Raw genomic sequence first — 23,970 nt, 5'->3', positions numbered from 1 at the left:
CAGTTCTTTGAGCGAGTCCATTATTCCAGTGGTTCTCAACCTGTGGGTTGAGAACCACATTGTTGGGCATAGTAGTATTCATGCCTTTAAGAAGAGGCTGAACAAACACCTCCTCAGTATGTGACTGTAATCCCATGAAGCTCAAGGACATTTAATCATGCCTGTATCTGCCAAAGGTTAATAAATAAAAAATAGTCAAATAATATAAGAAAGAGGGAAAAAATATGAAAACAGCCGATCTACAAGCTCACAACACCTCGCAATGCAAGGCGCTGTGAGCTTGTAGATACAGTAGGCTATATTCACAATATTTATCTGTGGAACCGAGTCAAACGAAATTGAATGCCTCAACTCCTACATTCCAAGCGCTTGTCTGAGTGGGGATCCCCAGTTCAAATATGATTATGGGGGGTGGGGGGGGGGGGGTGCTTTTTGGGCAGCACATTAAATATGTTCTTTTATTTACTCCACTGCGCCCTCTACAGATCTGGTCAATGGTACTTTATTCAGATCTCCAGATCTGTTAGGGTGCAGTGGAGTTAATAACATAATTTCCATTTGGCGAATATATTTAATTTTCTGCCCAAAAAGTGTATCCTGAGAGTCTTCCCACAGTGGAGAATAGTCCTTCAACAACACAAAACTGCCTTTGTTTCGGTGAGTAGCGAAGCAGTTTTTATTTTTTACAAAAGACAGAGACCTCGCACGGTAGTGTAATTTTCGGTCTATGATCAGAGCAGCGCTCCTGGCAGAGCGTTAGAGAGAGAACTCACTAATGCTCTGGACCAGGGCTAGGGACCCCCTGGAACCCCACTCAAGGACTCGGTGTGGGTATCCCCGCAGTGAGAACCACTGGCCTAATTGCATACCAAAGTGGGGGTCCGTAAAATAAAAAAAATGAGAACCACACTTTCATTCATAAATTATTCATACATCATTTGCTCCAATGGATGGAATGGAACTCCATTTGAAACAAGCCATTAGGCTTTCCAATCCTATTTAGTTGACCTTGTAATTTGTAAACTGTACTTTCATGAGCGTTTTGCTGCAAACTTCTAACTAAAGTATTACATCAATCGCGAGGAGGGGGGACGCTCTGCTCCAGTGCGTCCGCCCAGCCTGCACTGTTGCACGGATTCCTGTAGGCGCCCTTCTCGCCTTGCGCTTCTGTCCCGGCTCTCAGCCTGACGCACGGCTGAGAGGAAAGGCTGCTCCTCCACTGTCACAGCCTAGAGGGAGAGAGAGAGACAAGAGAGAGAGAGAGAGAGAGGGGAGAGGGATTGATCAAACTTTGCATTTGTGGCTAAACTGCGCTCGTCTCGAAAATGTAATCGCCCGTTGAAGAGAAGGAGATACCTCGTAATTACAATCCATCCAACTGGCTTATATAGCAACAGGCGGTTATACAAGGAAAAGAAGGGGAGTGGATTCTTCTCTGGAAGCTGTTGGATGTTTCCCGGCAAAGTTTCCCGGCAGATTTTCCCAGGCAGAGGGAAGGAAGGCAAGAGGAGGACGAGGAAGTTGACTAGAATAAACACTCGAGAGACTGCCTGAAATCTCGGATTAAAGTTGGATCTCTGTAATCAAAGTTGGATCTTTGAAAAATCCTATGAAAGCGGACATCATGGGCACCCTGCGCGACCTCCAGTACGCGCTCCAGGAGAAGATCGAGGAGCTGCGCCAGCGGGACGCGCTCATCGACGAGCTGGAGCTGGAGCTGGATCAGAAGGACGAGCTGATCCAGAGGCTGCAGAACGAGCTGGACAAGTACCGGTCCGTGATCAGGCCGGCCACCCAGCAGCAGGTCATCACCGGTAAGACCGCCGAGCCGCAGCCCGGCGGCGGAGAGCAGCAGAGGACCAAGAGGACGGCCATCTCTGCCGAGCCCACCGCCTTCGACCTCCACGACCTGAGCCACGTTACTCTGCCTTTCTATCACAAGAGCCCACAGTAGGTGTTAATTGTGGTGGTGGTGGTGATGATGTCTGGGAATGTATGGGTTTTAATTCCACAAAAACGTAGTTCTTTTGAGTTAGGGGCAGTGGTCCTTAAAGTGGGGGTCCGGGGTTTTGGCCCTAGGGGGTCCTTGAGGGGGGTCCCCAGTAATTAAAAATGTTCCAAGATTTTTCAAATATTTTTCAATAGCCAAAGAAATCTAAAATGACAAGTTTAACCACTTTAAACTCCATTCTGTAGCCTATTCTTTGGCTATTTTAGGAACATTCGTAACACAAAATGTTCTCTTATGGTGGTCCCTGGCACTACAAATCCTTTCAGATGGGGGTCCGCGGACAAATATGTTTGAATTTGGGGGTCCTCGACGTGAAAACGTTTGAGAATCTGTCAGGACACGTGTTTTTTGTTTGGTGTGTAATGTGCGCAGCAGCAGGTAGAACACCTGTAGCACATCATCCTAATTAGTATACTGTCTGTGTGTAGCTAATAGCTATCATCTTCTCTGTAGCTCTAGCTGTTGTTGAGCATAATATCCGTGTCATACCAATATATGCACACACGAAAATGTAAAGCATCTGGCTGTATAACGATATTTATTGCATCACACTTAATTTGGAAAATGAATATTTTTTCCTTTGCATTGAGTAAAGCAATTCATCCTGTTTGGAGGTGGAATCACAGAGGCATATAGAGCATTGGTTCTCAAAGTGGGGTCCGGGGACCCCCAGGGGTCCTTGAGGGAGTTCCAGGGGGTCCCCAGCTAAATGATGGATAGGAACCAAATGGACCCATATGGGTCTGTAACTCTTGAGAGTTACAGCCCTAACGGGTCCATTTGGTTCCATTTGTACACTCTTAGAGTTACATTAACATTAATTTTACAATATAAATTGGGGTCCCAGAGATATAAATGCCATTAAATGGGGGTCCGTAGCCTAATAATGCATGTCAAACTGGGGGTACTTGTAATGAAAATGGTTGAGAATCACTGCTAGAGCCGTAAAAATCTTCTCTTATGGGGGTTCTTTGGCATATCTTTGCAAATGGGGGTCCGCGGGCTAATAAGTAACAATTTGGGGGTCCTTGACATTAAAAGGTTTGAGAACCACTGATATAGAGTTTCTGTATTGGCTGCTCTGTGTAGGGCCAGGCTATGTTCTGCTCATGTGCCCATGTCTCATCCAAACTGATAAGTGGAGGTATTAGGACTGGGTTTATGCGACTTCAAATCAATATCACAAACTTAGTACTTAAAACTTTCGCCTCGATTAATGAACGAAAAGGGGGAAAATAGCCGATGTACAAGCTTGCACCGCCTTCCGATTGAGCTTATTATATCATGCTTTGTGAGCTTATTATAAGGAAAAATCGTATCCAATATTCGATGAACCTAAATGAGCCAGATTAAGTCGGTTAGTGGTACTAAATGTCGGTTTGCCCAGCCCAAATACAGAGTATGTATTTGGCATTTTGGCAAGTGTAGTGGCTGTTCTGTGACATGCTCTGTGCCCATGTGTGTTTTATCCAAACTGATAGGAGGTGTAGTCACTGAGTGAGGCTACAGGACCTCCTTGTAATGTTTACACCATGGTGTGTCGACTTTTAAGTCTTCTTATACTCCCTTTTGTGTGTCTTTCCATCAGACTGTTTTCACAAAGACATTCCTCTCCAGTCCTGTCTCCTTCCATTCGTCAGTCTCACGGAAAAGCACCAACTGTCCCAACAAATCTTTTTGACTTTCTTCTCTGAGAACACAAAGTCATATTGAAACTGGAGTGCATTTTTTATCTCTAACCTGAGTTGTGGAGGCTGAGTTTGAAAGGCTGTACACAGTACACTGTATTAATTTATAGCATTTTCAGTCCTAGTGTAATGCCTGGGATTCCTACATTGGGACAGTCCTCCTTGGCTGGGGAGATATTGGGCTTATGGGGCTCTGAGCCACTATACTGCTACACTCACTCCCCTTAGTTTTCTGAAAAACGTAAGTTGCTATATCAGTGGTGCTCAAACGTTTTCATGTCAAGGACCCTAAACATGATATGTATTTGGCCGCGGACCCCCACCTCAAAATATGTTGTTCCAGGGACCCCCAGAAGCAAAGATTTGAGTTAAAAATGTTGTTTAAGAAAATATACGTATTCAAAGATTTGCACACATTTTCAAGATTTTTCAAAAATGGCAGATCTACAAGCTAAATAGCGTGGCACGAGCTTGTATATCTGCTATTTTTCAATAGCCAAAGAAATCTAAAATGACACAGATGCGTTCCTGCATGGTCATGATGGGTTAAGCTTTTTGGTGTTTTTGGAGGCTCTGAGACTTTTCTACACTAGCCGCCCCATCAATCAAAATGCTCCGAAGTATTAAACCATAATGATCAACAAAATCTGATTTTAACAGGCCTTGACAAGAGACCCACCTGTGTCCTCACAAACCCGATATGAGCTGCATTATTCTGTTGAGGAGCAAATAAACAAACCTTCAAAGGGCTTCATCAGAGATGATTTAACACCGAGGAGGGTGGCTATTTGTTTGATGAGGGAAAGGGCATTATTCTTAGTTCAACCTGTCAGCGTTCTGATGCAACAGCACGGATAGCCATTCTTATTCACAGGGCAACACTCCCTTGCCTCCCTCCCTCCCCGAGGTAAATAAATGGGAAGCTCTGGCCGGACTTGATTGTCTTGTCAAGGTAGACTGGCTAGGAATGGCCAGATAAAGCACTGGTTCTCAAGGTCGGGTCCGAGGAGCGCCGGGGGGTCCAAATGGACCCTCATGAGTCTGTAAGAATCAGAATCAGCCATATTGTCACATCGCAGGTTTTACAGGTGTAAAGAATGCACGCTCCATCATGTAGTTTACGTTAGAAGAGCGAGGGTAGAGTGAGAGCTGGAAAGATAGGGAAACAAAGAACACTGGATAGAATTATAGAATTATATAATCAAGATAAAGATAGCAGGTGTGTACTTAATGTAACTCAGAGAGAGTAATATACAAATGGAACCAAATGGACCCTTAGGGGTTTGTAACTCTGAGTTACGGACCCCTAAGGCAATAAGGTTTCCCAAACCTTTCAGGCCGGGACCCTCCCCCCCAAAAAATAATCATATTTGAACTGGGGACCCCCACCTTGACAAGCACTTGGAATTGTAGGCATTGCATTTAGTTTGACTCGGTTCGACAGATAGATATTGTGAAAATAGCTGAACTACAAGCCCACAACGCCTCGCAGTGCGACGCGTTGTGGGCTTGTAGATGGGCTATTTTCACAAAGTTTGCCTCTTCGTAATATTTGAGAATTTGGCCAATTTGATTAAAAAGGTATTTTGAAATGTGCAGATACCCTGTATACACTTATACTATATGTTGGTTGTTTACTGTTGAGTGAGAAAGCAATGTTGCACATGAAGCAAATGATCTGGGGACCCCCCCCCCCCCCCCAAAATAATATGGGGACCCACAGGTTAAGAATCACTGTCTTAAGGGTCCATCTGGACGGCTGGTGGCCGGGTCGGCGTGTCCCGTACCCGACGTTGCGAACCAATGAGACAAAGAACCCAACACACTGGTAGAATATCCATTATCGCTACGATAATTGTTAGAATCCCCTGCTGAGTTCGTAGGCTGCATCCGTTGAGAGTTTGCGTGGGCGCTTGACTGAAAGCAACTCGTTAGTTTCTTGCAAAAACCCTGCATCTGTTCTAAACATGCGCAGGAATTGAATAAATCTAGTTGATTTCCCTTTGATGCATTTTGACATTTTATTATCTATTGCAATTTGCATATGTTTTTGCACTACGTCTCGACCATAACACATTCCTTACATCTGACAAAACCCGATTGTAGCTTGTAGCTTTTCACCACTTTTACAAAGTAGCGTGTGTGTGTGTGTGTGTTGAGGGGCACTTCTAAGGTACTTAGATACAACTTTTTAAGGTTGTTTTCTATCCATGGAAGAGTGGGAATGTGTTTAACAACATTTTGACGTGACATGGTCTGTCAAACAATCAGATGTAACACTGAAGTAATACAAAAAAGCCTTTTGTACATAGAAGTCTCTTGCAAAGTGCCTTGAATGTAAGGCCCCTTTGAAACGACTTTAAATAATACATTTTGGCATTGCTTTATATTGATTAGAGCAGAGTAGAGCGGGATGTTTATTCAGTAGCGTCAGGATCGATATTTCTCCTAGAGTAACTGCTAAGACAAGTTATTCTGGTCTGTAGAGTTGATGCTTAAGTATCAAGGTTGTCTCCTGAGTGAATAACCTTTGCTGATGGCGTTGTTCATTAAAATAGAAGTTGTTTTTTAGTTTTTGATTGAACCAAGATTGTTTATTTTTCTTTTCGCCAAGTAGTGACTCTTTGTCTCGTTATCTTTTCTGCAAGGTCGATGGAATGTTTCTGTTTCCCTTTCTCAATGGTGGAAAGCAACCAAGTACATTTACTCCAGTACGACTGTATTTAAATAAGTACAATGGTACTTTTACTTTACTCAAGTATTTACTTTTTTCAATACTTTATACTTCTACTCTATACTTCTACTCTACTTTACACTCCAACTCAGGTCAAATGTTGTACGGTACTTTTTACTCCACTCAAATGATATCATGACAGCTTTAGTTACTAGTTACTTTATATTTGATTATTAATACTAAAGAAGCACAAGCACAACATCAAGCACTATTTTATACTTCAGCTATTCAAAAATAGCCAATCTATCAGTTTACTTGTAACAGAGTATTTCTACTATTGTGGTGGTATTGGTACTTTTACTTAAGTAAAAAAAACATCTTTTGAATCATCATTCTTGTTTTTCTTTTTGCCAGGTAGTGATTCTTCATCTTGTTATCTTTTCTGCAAGTTTGATGGAATGTTTCCGTCTCTCTCTGTCTGTGTCTCTCTCTTACACACACACACACACACACACACACACACACACACACACACACACACACACACACACACACACACACACACACACACACACACACACACACACACACACACACACACACACACACACACACACACACACACACTCTTCTGTCTGTCTTAGCCTCTCCCACTATTCTGCCACCCCTCTCTCTCCGTTTTCCCTCTAAAAGAGCATAGTTTCTCCTTTTAAGGAAGGCCCGTACTGTACTGTACATGCTGCAGTCCCCAAACTGGACTGGCGGGATCAAGGCAAATATATCTTCTCTCTTTACAAAGGAGAGGAAGGCTGGTGTTTTTATAAGGGGCCATAGCTGGCTGACGGCACGGGAGGACAAAACACACACATGAACATTGTCATCTTGCGGAGGCTCCGCTCAGGGGGTCCTGGTCTGGTCTGGTCTTCACGCCTTTCCTGGAGGATCTGCTTAGAGCAGGGCAGGGGTCTTCAACAAGGAGTAGAGTTACTTCAGGGGGGGCTGCCAAATATTTGTGATATTCTTTTTCTTTTACATTAACCACTAGCATCCCTATTCTGAGGGTAACATTAGCCGAAAATAGCAGATCTAACACCTCACGCCGCGAGGCGTTTCATCTGCAACACAATTTTATAATAACATGTAGTGGAGGTCCCTGCTTCAACTCTCTCTCAGTTAAGGGGTCCTTGGCTTGCCAAACGTTGGAAGAGCCCTGGCTTAGAAAACCTTTTGGGAAATGGAAATTACTTGGGAAAATATGGCCCATAAACCCCATAAACCTTTTTAATTTCAAGGACCCCTAGTCTGATAATGCATTATGGCACGGACCCCCATTTGATATGATTTTACATTTCTTTTTATCTCTGGGACCCCAATCTACACTGTAAAATAATCAGTGTTGATCTAACTTTGTAGAAAATGTAACCAAATGGACCTGTATAGTTATAGACCTGTAAGTGTCCATTTGCTTCCTACTGTAATTATGAATCATTGTTCAACTAAAAAAAACAACTAAAAAGTCAATTGGATTTGACTGTGCAGTAGTGCCTTGGTTCTCAAAGTGGGGTCCTTGGAGGGGTACCAGGAGGTCCCCAGCAAAATTAGTTAATGTAGTGTCACAATCATTTTAACCATATTTTATAGTTTGGCTGTTCAAAAATGGCAGACATACAAGCTCATGGGCTTGTAGATCTGCTATTTGTTTTTTTTATCGTGAAAACCTTTTTTTTAAAAGCGAACTGAGGGTCCCTGGAACTAAATATTTTATATTTATATATAATTGTGGGTGTCTTTGACACAGAAAAGTTTGAGAAGAACCACTGCAGTAGCGGGCACAAGAGCTCGTTGCACAGTTGGTGAGAAAAGGGGAAGTTCTCACAGATTGATGCCTACAGATTTTAAATCATGGGAAGGAAGGAGCCCCCCCCCCCCACCACCCCCACCCCCGAGTCTATTCCCATAGTGCTTATGAGCTGTAGAGTGCTTCCTCTTCTTCATGAATTGGGGTCGAAACGTCTCCGTTTCGAAGAGTCGGGGACTCCGTGTTAAATTAACCCCATTACATGTTATTAGCCTCTTTCTTCAAGTCGGCTCTCTTCAAAACCATGTCAGCTGTCTCTCATTTGAGTGACTGCTCTAGTGATGTTTAATTAGAGTGCACAATTAAAGGGGAATACCACTAATTTTCAACATTGAACTATGGGTTAGGGTAATTGGATACTTTTGGCTCCGCCCCCCTCAGCCAAAAGTACACCCTGTGTATGTCACTGATCGCATGACCTCAATCAATTATCCAGTTCTAGACAACATAGAATTTCCACACAACAGCTCTAAGGTGTATTAAAGACATAGTTCAATGTTGAAAATGAGTGTTATTCCCCTTTTAAAGGGTGTGAAAGTTATAGATCTATATTCAATTTCTTTCTTTCATCGCTTCCATTTTCACTTGTTTATCCTGTGTCCTGTATGCTTTCTCTGTTGTGATTGGATCAAATTGGTATCTTGACCTGAGGTACCAATTTGTTTACCAAAGAGCTAGAGATAGAGATTACTATTGGAAAATTGGAATATAGAGCTATTTAACACTTAATTTAACAAACAAAACAAAAAAAAACACTTACGTTCCCTTTAATCGAAAGCAGTTGAAAATTTAGTGTTTGGTTTTATTTTTCCATTATTTAGCGGTGAACCGTGGCCGTTAATTTCTCATTTGAGTGAGCTGTTGTACAATCAATGCCCTAGTTCAGTGTTTCTCAAACTTTTTTAAATTTCAAAGATCAGCCATAAATCATTTGGCTCCATTTGTACATTCTCAGAGTACAAACCTTGTAACGGTCCATTTGGAATACCCTCAAGGAACCCTGAGGGTCCCTGGACCCCACTTTGAGAAGCACTGGCCTAGTTTCCTCCAAATTACTGTACACCGAGGTTAACTAGAACACTGTACAAGACGTCTTCCCCATCCATCAGGCCCACAGAGGCCCAATAAAACCAACAATAAATGGTTCTGAGAAACAGTTTCCTAATGTTTTTAAACCAGTGGTTCTTAAAAATGTTCATGCAAGGACCCCCCAATTAATATGTATTTGTCCATGGACCCCCCATCAAAAATATTTTGTGCCAGATTTGTGTACACATTTTTCCCACTTTTTTGGGTGAAAATTTCAAATCTTCAAGCTCACAATGCATCGCGACACATTGTGAGCTTGTAGATCGGCTATTTTCAAATATCCAATGCATATAGGTTTAAGGTGCTCATGTAGCCTATAGTCGCTTCTTTTGGGCTTGTTTTCGTAGACCTGGTTGCTTATTTCTCTCGCAACATCTGGCAACACTGATGTGTGAGTGTAGCTCTAGTGTAGCAGAGCCTTTCAGTGAACACACACACACACACACACACACACACACACACACACACACACACACACACACACACACACACACACACACACACACACACACACACACACACACACACACACACGTACACGTGTGTGCACAATAGCAGCAGAACCCTGACTCTGTCTAACCTGAATGGAATTGAACCTTATTGTGTACTAGTAGAGTTTACCCTACTATTTCATATCAACATGGACTATTGTGAAACGAGTCTAAGATACCAACACTTCTCTGTCTGACTGTCCCTCCATGGATGCTGGTCTGTCATTAACACATGACACACAGGCTCTCCATCACCTTAGAAACGTTTGGTGAAATCGCAGTCGGTGTGACTGACAATTGCTCTCACGTACAGTATTTTTTACGGCTAAGGGTAGGGCTGTCACAATAATTACATAAGCGCATGATTGGAAGTATTTTAGATAATTGAAATTATTTATGATTCAGAACAGTTTCATCTGTATGAATTCATTTATTGACATTTATTTATAGTACATTTATTTTGATGATACTGGTCATTGTCAATTGTTTGTATCATTGCATTCGTTGTCACACAAAAGCTTCAAAAGTAGCAGATCCGCAAGCTGAAATTGTTGTGCGAAGCGGCGCGTTTTGCGCTTGTCGATGTGCTACTTTTTTTTTTGAATCCTGAGAAGTAACTGTTTTGGACATACTGTATGAGGTTTCCACCCAACAGAGATGATATATTGATATATCTGTTTATTGAGCCTGTAAGACAAACAGAAAAGTAATTTGTATTTATATGTTCCAATGTTCAACGCCAAAACACATTTAAATCCTTAATTGCAATTATTTGTACACATTTCATCATCGTGACAGACCTAGCCAATTGGCCTCCCAGTCCTGACCTGACCAAGCATGCGAATCCTAATGACCTATTCCTTTTATTTGTGTTATTTGGAGTGATGTCTCCTTTCATGCTTTTTTGGGGGAATTACGTTTTCTGTCCATCTTATCCAAATTAGGAGTGCATCTTGTGCGGAGAGAGCTTTGAGTGGCTCTTTTGCTTTTTTGACTGGTGTGTGTGTGTGTACACTCCCAAGCAGGAGACCACCACCAGTACATAAATGTTATCCTTTATGAGCAGGCGGGAGTACAGAAATGTTAGCCTTGTTATCCTTGCAGCCGTGCAGTCTGAAAGCTCTGAAGGCTGAATAAATTGGGCTTTAGAAACTACCATAGCAAAAGGAACAGCCTTCGTCTTATTAACCCATTCAATCCGGGAACGCATCTGTCATATTAGATTTCTTTGGCTATTCAAAAATGGCAGATATACAAGCTCATAGCGCGGCACGGAGTCGGCATATGAGCTTGTAGATCTGCTATTTAAAATGTTTGAACATTTGTGCAAATCTTTGAATATATATATTTTTTTAAAGCGAACATTTGTAACTCAAATCTTTGCTTCTGGAACAAAATATTTTACAAATGTTTGCTTTAAAAAAAAAATATATATATATATATATATATATATATATATATAAAATATAATAAATAATAAAATATATATTCAAAGATTTGCACAAATTTTCACGATAAAAAAAAATAGCAGATCTACAAGCTCGTAGTGCGGCACTCTGTGCCGCACTACGAGCTTGTAGATCTGCTATTTTTGAATAGCCAAAGAAACCTAAAATGACACAGATGCGTCCCCAGTCTAAATGGGTCAAGGACAGGTAAAAAGTGTTGGTGTTGGATTTTTTCCATGCTTTGTGAAGGAAATGAAAAGGAAAAATGGTTTCACCCTGAAGTCAGAACACACTGAACAGTGTGAATCACTAGTGCGTCTTGGTCTTTTGGGCTATTGTGCTGCATCTTTGCTGTAATGATACGACATGACTAAATCCCCGTCTAAGATGTTTCCTGTCCCCCCTGGAAGAGGGTCCCATTTTTTGTCTGGACGATATTGTATTAATAAATTCAAAGTGTATGTTATGTAAACGGTGAGGTTCTCTTATAAGCCCTCGTTGGGTTTCTTACCTCACCGGCACAAGAACAATCTGTCATCTTACCCAGGAAAGAAGAAGAACTAGTATGTTATGCATTATGCAATTGATTTTGCGCTATTTGACACAATATCAGTCAAAACATGGGTAATCGGTTGGCTACGACCCTTCTAAATCGGGATCGGCTTCGGACTAAAACAATCTGGCTTAGACCCCCCCCCCCCCCAAAAAAAACTGGTTGAATCTTTTGTAATCCTTGTCAAGGTTCTTTCCCTTTCTTTCCCTTTCAAGGGTTTTTATTTTCCTGGAGGTTTTATCCTTTACAGATTCTGAGACTAAGATCAGGGGGAGATCATTTTCTTTTTGTTAAATATAGGCCAGTAAAGCTCTTGGCATCCCTTTCTATAAAGAAATTGTTCCCTAAAATAGTGTTTTTATTATAATGATGTCCTTTTTTCTTTCCTCTCTCTCATCCAGGTCCAAGGACCTGATCAAAGAGGCCATCTTAGACAATGACTTCATGAAGAACCTGGAGCTGTCCCAGATCCAGGAGATCGTGGACTGCATGTACCCCGTGGAGTATGGCAAGGACAGCTGTATCATTAAGGAGGGCGACGTGGGCTCCTTGGTCTACGTCATGGAAGGTAAAGACAAAGATGGTGGATATAGAAAGATAGTGGGCCATCCCAATTGTAGCCATTAGAGGCAAAATGGTACACAAATGGTCTGTGTGGGGGCGCCGTTTGACGGCAGATCTCACAAACGTCCTATGTTTACTGGTGCTAGATCCCACGAGAGAGTGTTGCTGGGACAGAGAAAGGTCGATATTAAAGTAGATTTTCTCCCGATTTGTCTCTCTGAAAGAAATACCTTTTAGTGTCGGAATGTTCGGAATGTTGTGTGGGTTGGGTCCAATATTTAGTTCAGTGAGTGACAGTGACCTTGGGGTAAAGACTTGGTTCAGAAGCTGTGTTCACGTTCACTCTCCCATTGGAATTAATAGACCCTGTCGGCCACCTACGTCACGTAGATACGAGAAGTAAACCGGAGATGGCATGTCTTTCTTTCTGTTTTTTTTGTCTTGTTTAAAGCTTTACTTGTGCATGACGTTTCTATAAACAAAGATCACAGGGAGGGGATACGATGTCTTAACACCTGTTCCTAACATATCGTTGCCGTCGGGCAGAAACCTCTTATCTCCATATTCAAACTTTTTATGTTTTTTCATAAATGAAATGAATGTTTGATCATACTACAGCGTCACCAAAAGTATCAAAAGTAACACTTTGAGCAATTTTTATAACTTGAATCCTGAAAAGGTAACAGTTTTGGACATATGAGGTTTCCACCCGACGAAATACAAACTTGAGGCGACAACGCGTGTCTAATTGTCCTGATATATGGCATCCGGTGGCGTGGTGGGAGTACAGAATGAGGGGAGGGGTTGAGAAGATGATTTCGTACTGGCTGAATATGTACGTTTCTCAAACAGTCTCACCGTGGAGAAATAGTAAGTGGAAATAGTAAGTCCAGGTGAAACCGTTTTTGCGGACATCTTTCCATAGCTGAATAGTTAAAAAAAAATAGTTTTACGAGCCAAGCTTGTAGATCGGCTATTTTCACTATTTGTCATGATGAAGTAAATGGGGCTTAAGTGGTTAAGTTTGCCATGGGCCCAGGTCCTGCAGCACTGCCTGAAAACTGCCTGTATTTTAAACTCCTTCCTATTTCAGTTTCTCCCCTGGTCCATGAAACGTCACAAGAATCGAGAGGAAGTGATAGATTTTCAATTTTTACTGTAGCTACACACTGTTCATAGAACCAGAGACTGCGAGTGTACCGATGGGCAGTAGCTGGCGGTAGCCCACCGAGCAAGTTTGGTCGGCTTTCAGCGCCTTGCTACAACGTACGACCTGACACAAAAGCCGGTCACCAAATTTTGTATTTAGATTAAGATTTGTATTAACACGAGAACAATGGCTTTCAGTATAGCATGCTAACTTTTCATGAATAGAAAGCCTGCAGTTTCTATTGGCTTGGATTCCCCATTGATGATGTCACTGGTAGGCAGGTTTCTTAACTGTCCACAGCCGTCCTCTGAGTCTGAGACACAAAAGCATTAATGAGGACCAATTATATGAAGATAGGTTGAAAATGGGTGAAGTCGTCCTTTAACATGCTAAAATAAGCACTGCAGACTCAAATAATAAGTTGCTGAGTTAAGTGGCATCATTTTGCATCCTCTTCTTTACGGATAACTTTAGGAAAACGTATGCAAATTTGCATGAAGACTATTAACTATACATATAAGTCGTTTTAAGGTGTGGATGGGCCACATAATTAGTGTAAAGTGACCAAGTACATTTACTCAAGTATTGTACTTAAGTGCACATTTTAGGTATTTTTACTGTACTGGAGTATTTCCAGTTTTCAGTACTTTTACATCTACTCCACTACATCTCAGAGGCAAATATTATACTTTTACTCCACTACAATTATTTGAAAACTTAAGTTACTTGTTACTTTTAGATTAGATTTTGATTATTATTACAAAACATACATTAACCACTTCAGTACTATATACATTTCAGCCATTTGAAAATAGCCGATCTACAAGCTCACGATGCGTCGCATCGTGAGCTTGTATGCATTTGAAAACTTTTTTGAGATTTGTATGCGTTTGAAAACTTGTCAAATGGGACATTCTGCAATGAGTACTTTCTACTTTTAAGTATATTTTGATACCAATACTTTTTGTACTTTTATTCAAGTACATTTTTAATACCAGACTTTTACTATTTCTACATTGTATTGATACTTTTACTTAAGTAAAACATTTTAGTACTTTTTCCACCACTGATTATCATTACACTGCTTATCTCTTTGACTGCCAGAGTATTTACACATCTACCCCCCTTCCCTGCCAGAGAATAACATTGCAAAAATAGGTAAACTGTGAATTTTGTCTCCGTTTATTTTTTAACATTGAAGTGAATGGAGCAGAAAATCTTCGTATCGCGTTATCTCCTGCTTCCTTTGTGATATATATATATATATATTTATTTATTTATTTTTTTATTTTTTATTTTTTTCAAAAATCTCGTCAATCTCGTCGACGGCTGGCTGAGCCATGCGGAGAAAAACGAGAAATCTCGTCAATGGCAGTCAAAGAGTTAAAGTGCGAGGTGTGGACGGCCCTTTACAGTCAATGGGTGGAGTTATACTGTGATGGACTGCGGTCGTAATGGTTACCTGGAGAAAGGCCTTGGTATGACTCTTATGTGTGACATGGTGGAGGCTGGGAGTTGAAAAGGAGCATGCTCGATATTGATAACGGTATAATGGCCTCGTGCTGATGCAACAATGCGATTCAAGAGGGTGGACTAGCCGACGCCAGCCCGGGACTCCTGGATCGTGCCCCTCACTCCTTCCGGTCTATCAGGGTCTTGATCTGTGCAGTATTGTTATCTCTCCGCTGTCACACCGCCGTGTGGTTAACCTCTTTCCTGTGGTGGTACTCACATTTGTTACTTAAGTAAAAGTATCAATACTGCAATGTAGAAATACTGGCCCTCATTTATCAACGCATAATGGGCGTACGGCGAGATCACCGCACCTTTCGGCATTTATCAATATATCCTGACGTGGGCTTCATCCTACCGTATGCTGAAATCTCACGTCTGATAGAGACCAGTTGTTGACGTTGGCTGCGCCCTTTTATTACATTGTAGACCAGCGGAGCAGCATTGTCTGACTGTCTGACAGGCATCTGGACACATAATCCACTCCTAAATGTATATCTACACTATAAATACTCCCTGTGAAAATATAACATTTTATAAAGTCATTTAAACAAACTGCTTTAACAGTCATTCGGTTAAGCTTGCAGATCTGGCTGCATTGGCTATTTTAAAATAGCAGATCTGCAAGCTCACAACAGGTCGCATAGCGACGCGTTGTAGATCTGCTATTTTCAAACATTAGTACTTTTACTTTTGGTACTTTAAGTATATTTTGATGCCATACTTTTGTACTTTTACTCAAGTAACATTTTGAACACAGACCTTTTACTTAACAGAGTATTTTTATATTGTGGCATTGCTACTTTTACTTCAGTAAAATATCTGAGTACTTTTTCCACCACTGGTAGACTCCATCCAGGGCCTTTTCCTGCTGTGCTGTCCTGTCCATGCCTCGGCCCCATACAGCAGCACTGAATCTACTTTAGCCACAAACATCCGCTTCTGGAGGTCATCTTCCCATGTCAGATATCCACACTCTCCTCATCCCATTAAAAGGCATTCCAAGGAAAGTGCCCTCCGGAACCTTCAGGTCCTGTTTCCATCGACACAACAAATCTAAATGCCATTGAAACTTTTAGAAGAGAGTTAGAGAGGTGATGGAGCGAGCTATCAGAGAGGGATGGTTAGACAAACAGTGACATTTAAAGGTTAATATTCTGCCAGGTAGACCGCGGACATCGATCGACACGCCTACCTACCGGACGAGTTGTTTCACATAGGCTATCGATTTTGATTATTGAGAGGGCAAGACATTTCCTGGTCGCTCTCAGTGGCTGAATTATTAACATTCAGTTTTTGTTTCTTTTTTTACCGTATAGCACTAAAACTTGAAAAAGCGATTTTCTCTGTATAATGGAGAAATATACTTCATTTAACCCCATGTACCATAAATGATCATCAACCACATACTGATCATCAACCACATAAGAAAATAATGGATTTATGTAAGAGAAATAATAAAACAAAAGACATTTGTCTGGAAAATAATTTTGTTTAGAAAAATCGTATCGTGAACCTAGTATCGTGATTTGAATCGTATCGTGAGTTGAGTGAATTGTTCCATGCCTAGTCAGTGAGTCAGTCAGTCAGTCAATTTATAGGGCTGGCAACTCTGTTGTGGTCCAGCCAAAAAGGCTGAGCACTGATCCGGGGTAATGCTCCGTGGCTAATGGCCTCAGGGCATTTGACATTTTTATTAGGACTGTCTCTGAGATGTGCTGTGATCCGAGGTCAGATCAGGGGGATGTTAAAAAGGCATTGTTTGAATTGGAAAGTTACAAAACAAAGCAGGACTTCATTGTGAGGATCTGAAAAGAGGAGAAGAACCCACAGGTCAGGTTGAATGTAGTCTCACGAGCCAGACTGTTGCCTCCCACAATTTTCAAATGCTTCCGTCATACAGTCTGGAGCAACGGAAGCTCTGAAAATGATGAGAAAATAAAGCGGCTGTGACGCCTCCTCCCCACTTACATTTCGTCTTTACAGTCGCACAAATTTGTCCTAGTATAAATAAAAGATAATCGAAGCATACATGTATATAGCTTGCTGCTTATCAGAAATGGACACTCTAAAATAAAATGTGAAGCTTTTTAAAAATATATTTTCGTGAACGGAAATGACGAACAGATGACAGACTCTATATACTGTAGCATTTGGAGATTATGGAATAGTTGTCTGACTACGCGTGACTAGGTTGAATTCATTGCAGAATTTAGGAGTAAGAACCTGGCTTGTACACAGCAGCACCTTCATTCAATCTGGGAACGCATCTGTGTCATTTTAGATATTTAGCCATTATTGTATACAAAAATAGAAGATCTATAAGCTCATAGCGTGGCACCGAGTACCACGCTACGAGCTTGTAGATCTAATTTATTTTTGAAAAATTGTGAAAAATTGTTATACATATATATATATATATATATATATACCGATCTTAATGGATTAAGAGCTATAGAAACTGATACTGCTGCCACTCTCTGATTCCCTAGCAAGGACCGCACCACACATACCAATCAATATGTGTTTAAGGATTTTAAAAACCATTGAAGAGAACTAATCACGGACAATGAAAAGAATGAAATTAAGGAAATGAATGGAAGGAAGGGCGCGAGGGACTGGCTGAGTCTTCAATATGAAGGCTTCCATGATGAACTTGCTGAGTCGGGGAGGATAACACCCCCCCCCCAGACACACGACCCTACGGAAATCAAAGAGTAGAGAGAAATGGGGAGAGTAGCAAGGTGGCTGGGAGGGGAGCAGAATACCACATCCAAGAGCAGTGCAAGAGGGTTTAGGTGAGCATTTAGGTGAACGGAAGAGACTCGTTTGGAGGTAAGGGTTGTACAGTAGGTGTGTTCCTCCTCCTGAACTTCTTCTAGGATCTCCATTTATTCCTTGTGTATTATTATTATTCATGTTTTAATTTATTGCGCTGCTCTCCTTGTTGTACATCGTCTCTGTCGGGTGGAAACCTCGTATGTCCAAAACTGTTACTTTTCAGGATTCAAATTCAAAAGTAGCAAGTCTACAAGCTCAAAACACATCGCTTACTGCCGCGTAATTTGCTAGTTTTGATGCTTTCGTGTGACGCTGTAATATGATCAAGTAGGGCGTTAAATTATGAAAAAAACACAAAAAGTTAGAATATGAAGATAGGAGGTTTCTGCCCGACAGCAACAATTCTGTTTCGTATTATTATTGCTGCATGCATACAGTGCAGTGGCGCCGGCGCCTGTTTAATTAAAGGACACTGTGTCCCCCCACTATTCAGTCCAGCCAAAAGAAAAAAAAAAAAAAATTAAAATATTTTTTATTTTTAATAATAATAAAATCAGTCCAGTCCCCCGCACCTCGCGACCACCGCGAGTGCGAGGTGGGGGGACCCAGGCAGGATAGGTCCCCCCACCGCCTTCCTTCTACCTTCCTTATTTCTAAATAAAGTGCTTATTTTTGTTTAAATGTGTCTAATTTTCATTAGAGCAACCTTGATTTTCCCTTAAATAGAAAGACAAAATAACCTCTGACATCTACACTTCATGGAGTACACTTTTTGAACCGAATTAACCGAATTAACCCCCCAAAACATTAACAAACTCACCCGAAAAAAACCTGAAAAGGCGCGCACGGTCCACATGAACACGGTTCATGTGACACGGTTCATGTATCCCTGATGTGTCCCCCCAGTTCATATTCCATTCCAGCGCCTAGTACAGTGTCTGAAGAACCAGAACTATACACCCGTACATGAGATCAACAACTAATAATAAAGAAACAATAAAGAAACTTCGAACCTTGCATGAACCCCATACAAAAGAAAAAAAAAAGTTATGTTTTAGGACCTACTTGCATATTTACCACCGGGGGTGATTGCTCATTGGCACACAGTTCCCAGTCCTCAGACAGGAAGGATTTGTTTTAGGGAATCAGACGTGTGAACAACAGTCCATGATTGGACGTGTGTCAGACACAGCCAGGCCCTTCAGTTGAAAGTGATCTCGGTACTCACTCACCGTTTCCTGGTAACAAGGAGCTATTATTCTGAAAGCTTCCCAACAGGACAGGACTGTGACCAACAAAAGCACATGGATGAATTGGAGTGGGGGGGCTATAATGACACCTGCTGTTCTGCAGGTGGCTTGGGATTGTTGTTGCAGTGGATGCTATAAGCACCACCCAGGCCGAAAACAGGCCATTATACGCCAATCTGCAAGTGATTTGCATGAGTTTATTTTTTATGACATATATCCCCCATTCAGGCGTGGTTGTGGTTAACCTGAATAAAAAAACTATCACACAAAAGGTCCTTTTTAGCCATCAGCACGTGGACAACAATGTTCAAAATCTAGAGGTGAGAACTGGCTGCGTTGGGTGCTGTACGCACGTTGTATGAAATGATGAATTTGGTCCTCTTGATCAGGACATCAGAGAATGTAAAAAAACTGAAATTGTTTGGGGACTCTGTGGTTAGATTAGTGACAGTGACAGATAGTCGATGCACTAATGATATGACATGCTGCTGTCCCCCCTGTCCCTAGAGTTACACATGACATGTTCATCTCCAATCAACGGACAATTCTCTGTCTGGCTGTCTCTGTCTGTCTCTCTCTGCTTAAATCCACTTAAACCCTCCTCCATCCTCAGTAAACTAATACATAGTTGACCAGGGTCGTCCAAAACTCATCGCAGAAAAAAGCATATCTGCTTTTCCTGGTGAAAGTGCCCCCCCAGAATAGAGATGCTATAGCATAGGGTTCCAAGGAGTTTAACCCTCCTCACTTGTGTGAGAGTCTCTCTCTCTCTCTCTCTCTCTCTCTCTCTCTCTCTCTCTCTTCCCCCCCCCCCCCCCCCCCCCCCCCCCCTCCCTCCCTCCATCTTGCACTTGCGTGTGCTTCATCATTAATTTTCAGCCTAACCCGTCCTTGACTGTGATGCGTTTTAGAATGATCAGGTGGACGTGTAAAGTGTTGGCCCTGGGGCCTGTCAACAAGCTTTTACCAGCGTCTTCTGACAGCCCTTCAAACAATCAGCAACCTTTTAATCCAGTCCGCCAGGTTGGCTTTCCTTTGCTATACCGTGCACGTAAGCGCGAGGACAATGTGTTTCTGCCGGTAAACGCCACCACCAACACTGACCAATCCAGTGGCTGATAACTGCTGCTATAGAGGGGAAATGATGGGTAACACAATGCATTCAGTGCTTTGTTATGTAAACACAGGACAAAGTGGCATGCTGTGCCTTTAAATAAAACTCAGAGCATTTCTCTCACCACTGCGTGCACGTATGTAACGCATAACGTCGTCAAACCGTGGTCTATTGCACCTAAGTGGTGTGATCCATCATAGCAGCTAGTGTCAAGGAAACATCACAACACAGGAAAGCACTCAACACGGTCATGGTCATGTTTCCATAGGAGGCTGGCTGGTCGGCATGAATTCACTGTAAACTTAATGGTGTATCGCCTTGTTTGTTGGGCAGAAACCTCTCATCTCCATATTCTACCTTTTGTGATTATTTCCCCCGTAAATTAACGCCCTACTTGATCATACTACAGCGTCACACGAAAGCATCAAAAGTAGCAGATCTACAAGCTCGGAACGCGGTGTGAAGCAACACGTTTCGAGCTTCTTTCTATTGTGGTCTCATTTGTACCTAGTCTGGGGACCCCCAGGTATCCGTAAAGGGGTTCAAGGGGGTCCCCTGCAAAAGTATTCAATATAACACCACAATTAGTTTAAGCCCTATTTTATCGTTCAGCTATTAAATTAAAGCTGAGCTTGTAGATCGTCTGTTTCTGAAATTTTCAAATGATTTTTTAAAAGTCTTTTCCACAGCCAAATACATTTCAATTTGGGGGTCCTTGACATGGAACCGTTTCAGGAAGCACTGCTGATAATAGAACTCACTCTGGTGGTGTCAAACTCTGATTGCCGGACGATATGAATGCCATGGGCTGGTTACCATGGTGACTGTGTGTGTGTGTGTGTGCGCCGTACAAATGTTCTAATGAACATGATGATTGCTGGAATCACATCCAGATGTTTCATCAACAATACAACCCACTTTATTTCCCTCGTATCAAATCAAAAATGACAAATACAAACATGATGTGTGTAAACATGTAATTTGTATTTCCTTTATTATCAAATAAAAGGACACATCTTAACAAACACGTAGGAAAATGTGGAATGTTTGACTGATAAAATGAGATGGATGAAAGTAATTTCTAACGAGAATCAGAATCAGTATTATTGTCATATCACAGGTTTACACAGGTGTAAAGAAGTGGGTGTGCAAGCTCCATCATTCGTTGTTTTCAGCAGTGTTTTAGTTATGTTTTATTCATCTGAAATGTTTTAGTTTTAACTACATTTACAGTTGATATAGTCGACGCATTTTTTTCTTTGCATGGACTTTTTTCCCCTCTACACCAAACATCTTTGCCTAACACTACAACACTTGTAGATCTGCTATTTTCGGCTAATGTTCCCCTTTAGAATAGGGATTCTAGGGTTCAAGTGATTAATATCACACAAAGATTTGTTGGCCCTCCGTAGTAACTCTGAGGACCCCCTAGGGTCCCCGAACCCCCTGTTTAAGACCCCTGGATTGGACATAACCGTTGCTGGTTTAATAAAAACAACAATAATCCTTTAAGTGTCGCTCCTAGCTCCTCCAGACCTCAGAGCTGTTCTGGGTCATTTATTCAAGGGGTTTTTGTATCAAGTAACAAGCGTTTTTTTTTTCCTGACAGAAATTGAGCCGCGGACCAATTATTTTTCCTCTGTCCCACTGTGTTCGGTAGCAGATAGAACACTTGCTATTCTGATGCATTATCCCAACTATACTTAAAACGTTCAATGAAAGAGGGGATTTAAGTGTCATCTTTAAATATGACAGAAACAAATAATCCACTGTACAGAGGCTTATGCAAAACTGCTCTAGTTAGCCTGACCTGGCCTCACCTGAGGCGGAAGGTGATTTGAATAACGGCATTTACCTAGAACACCGGGCCAAGTTCTTTAGTCGATGCAGTGGGTAATTTGATCATTTTTGACACGTTTGACTTTGGTCATTGTCTGCTGTGTGAGTGTATGTGTGTGTGTGCCAGCATGGAATACTAATCTGTGTTTGTTTGGGATTATAATCCTGTATAAAAGCCATTAGAAAATGAGAGATGAAGGTGTATGTTTGTTTGTTTGCATTTCATTTCGGGGCATTTGCTTTTCTTGCGGTAATCCCCCTTAGTCTCCACTGGCACTTTATCACCTCTGTGTCACCTTGTAGTCTATACCCAGGGGTCCCCAAACCTTCCCATGCTAAGGGCCCCAAATAGCCATACTGTAGCCTCTGGTTTCAGCCTTTCTAAAAACCCTAAAAATAGTGAAAATAGCCGATCTGGGAGTGCCTATAATGGCCGGGTGGTTTGGGTGCATGCCACGTTGGCTCTGGTGCCTGGCAGTGAGTCCTGGGTTCGATTCCTGGCCCCCGGTGGACCTTTGCTGTGCGTCACTCCCCGACTCTCTCCCCCTTTCCTTTTTCTCCCCACTGGCTGTACTGTCGGATAGATACAGAAAAAGCCCCCCATACCCCCCAAAAAAATACATTTCCCGAATTACAAACTCACACGACAGGTTGTGAGCTTGTAGATTGACTAAATTAGAAATGCCAGAATGTAAGTGGTTAATACACTTACAGTATGAATTTGAATGAAATTAAAACATGTCATATATTTTATATATCATTAAATAATGCTTCTCCTAAGCACCAGCTTCTTGCCTCCATTTGAAGCAACAAGTGGAGCAAGCAGCCAGGCCTCATCAGTGAGTGCAGAGCAGTGGAATGGATGGATGCTCCTCTCTCAGATATATATTAAGAGAGCTGAAACCCAGTGAAGCAGCAGATAAGAGATGGACTGGACTTCTCTCACCCAGTGAGGGAAGTGGAGTGAGATAACATCACAGGTGCAATCAATAAGGTCACCCGAGTGTGACTCAGTCAGGGCCCCACATGTGTTAAGGACAAGGGTTTTCAGACGGAGCCAATTGGGGCAGCAGTGGCTCAGGAGGCAGAGTGGCCACTTGGGAAGCGGATGGTTCCCTGTTCGATCCACAGTTCCCCTCTGGGTTAGTGTTGAAGTGTCTTTGAGCAAGACACTGAACCTCCTAACTACTGAGCAGGTTGGTGGGTTGTGTGGTTTTGTGTGTGAATGGGTGAATGTAAGGCACATTGTAAAAGCTCTTTGGATGAAGACGCTATATAAATGCAGCATTTACCACAGGGGTTATCAAAAGTGGTGCTCCAGGGGCGCCAGCAGGCCAATTGCAAAGGAGAGGAAAATGAAATGCACAAGTAAGACGCGCGAACGCTGGAAGCGAACGCAGCTCGAAAATATTGTGTATTTATGGACTTTGTGTGTTTGTGTTTTGACTGTAGCTGCACTCTGGCGCACTCTGTTGGCCGCACCCAGGCAGTGCACTGCACACAGACAGACACACACACAAGCCGAGCAGCCTTTCATAGTAAGCTCCACTTCGAAGGCGCGCCTCCTTCCGCGTTCGCAATTAATAAATCATAAAATATACAGCATTTGATTTCAATTCCTAAGACTGTTTAAGACCCTTTAGGTTTAACCATTTTCAACATGGCTTTCCTTTTTTGGACATGTCAGTATGGTCAAAATGTTTTAAAATCTTTCGAGAACAGTGAAAATAGCCGATCTACAAGCTCACATTGCATCGCAGTGTGACGCGTTGTAAGCTTGTAAGTTTTCATTATTGTTTTGAAGGCCTGCAGCCAGTCTATGGCTGTTTGGGGGGTCCTAAGCATAGGAACGTTTTGGAACCCCTGAGTTAAGGGACAGGCCAGGTGAAGCAAGACTTACAGCCCTACTATGTTGGGTATCAGTGGCCACTTTGGACACAAATAACAT

At 42.0% G+C, this 23,970-nt stretch overlaps 1 protein-coding gene across 2 annotated transcripts in view; it reads left to right on the top strand.

Annotated features, from left to right (window-relative positions):
* Positions 1-23,970, top strand: part of LOC311059383 (cGMP-dependent protein kinase 1) — a gene marked incomplete at its 5' end in the record, with an annotated part of 166,979 nt that overhangs the window by 7,193 nt on the left and 135,816 nt on the right. Inside the window, 2 exons of one of the 2 annotated variants that reach the window (XM_084077263.1) lie at positions 1,264-1,950; positions 12,214-12,380. In XM_084077263.1, the coding sequence (XP_083933389.1) occupies positions 1,610-1,950; positions 12,214-12,380 (508 nt within the window). Of the gene's footprint in view, positions 1-1,263; positions 1,951-12,213; positions 12,381-23,970 lie in introns of those variants that run through there. The other variant, XM_084077264.1, reaches the window with a different exon arrangement.

This window comes from Gymnoscopelus microlampas, assembly GCF_963454915.1.
Source record: "Gymnoscopelus microlampas genome assembly, chromosome: 13".
Classification (NCBI taxonomy): Eukaryota; Metazoa; Chordata; class Actinopteri; order Myctophiformes; family Myctophidae; genus Gymnoscopelus; species Gymnoscopelus microlampas.
Note: the sequence above shows the minus strand (reverse complement) of the source record. Positions and strands in the feature narration are given on the sequence as shown.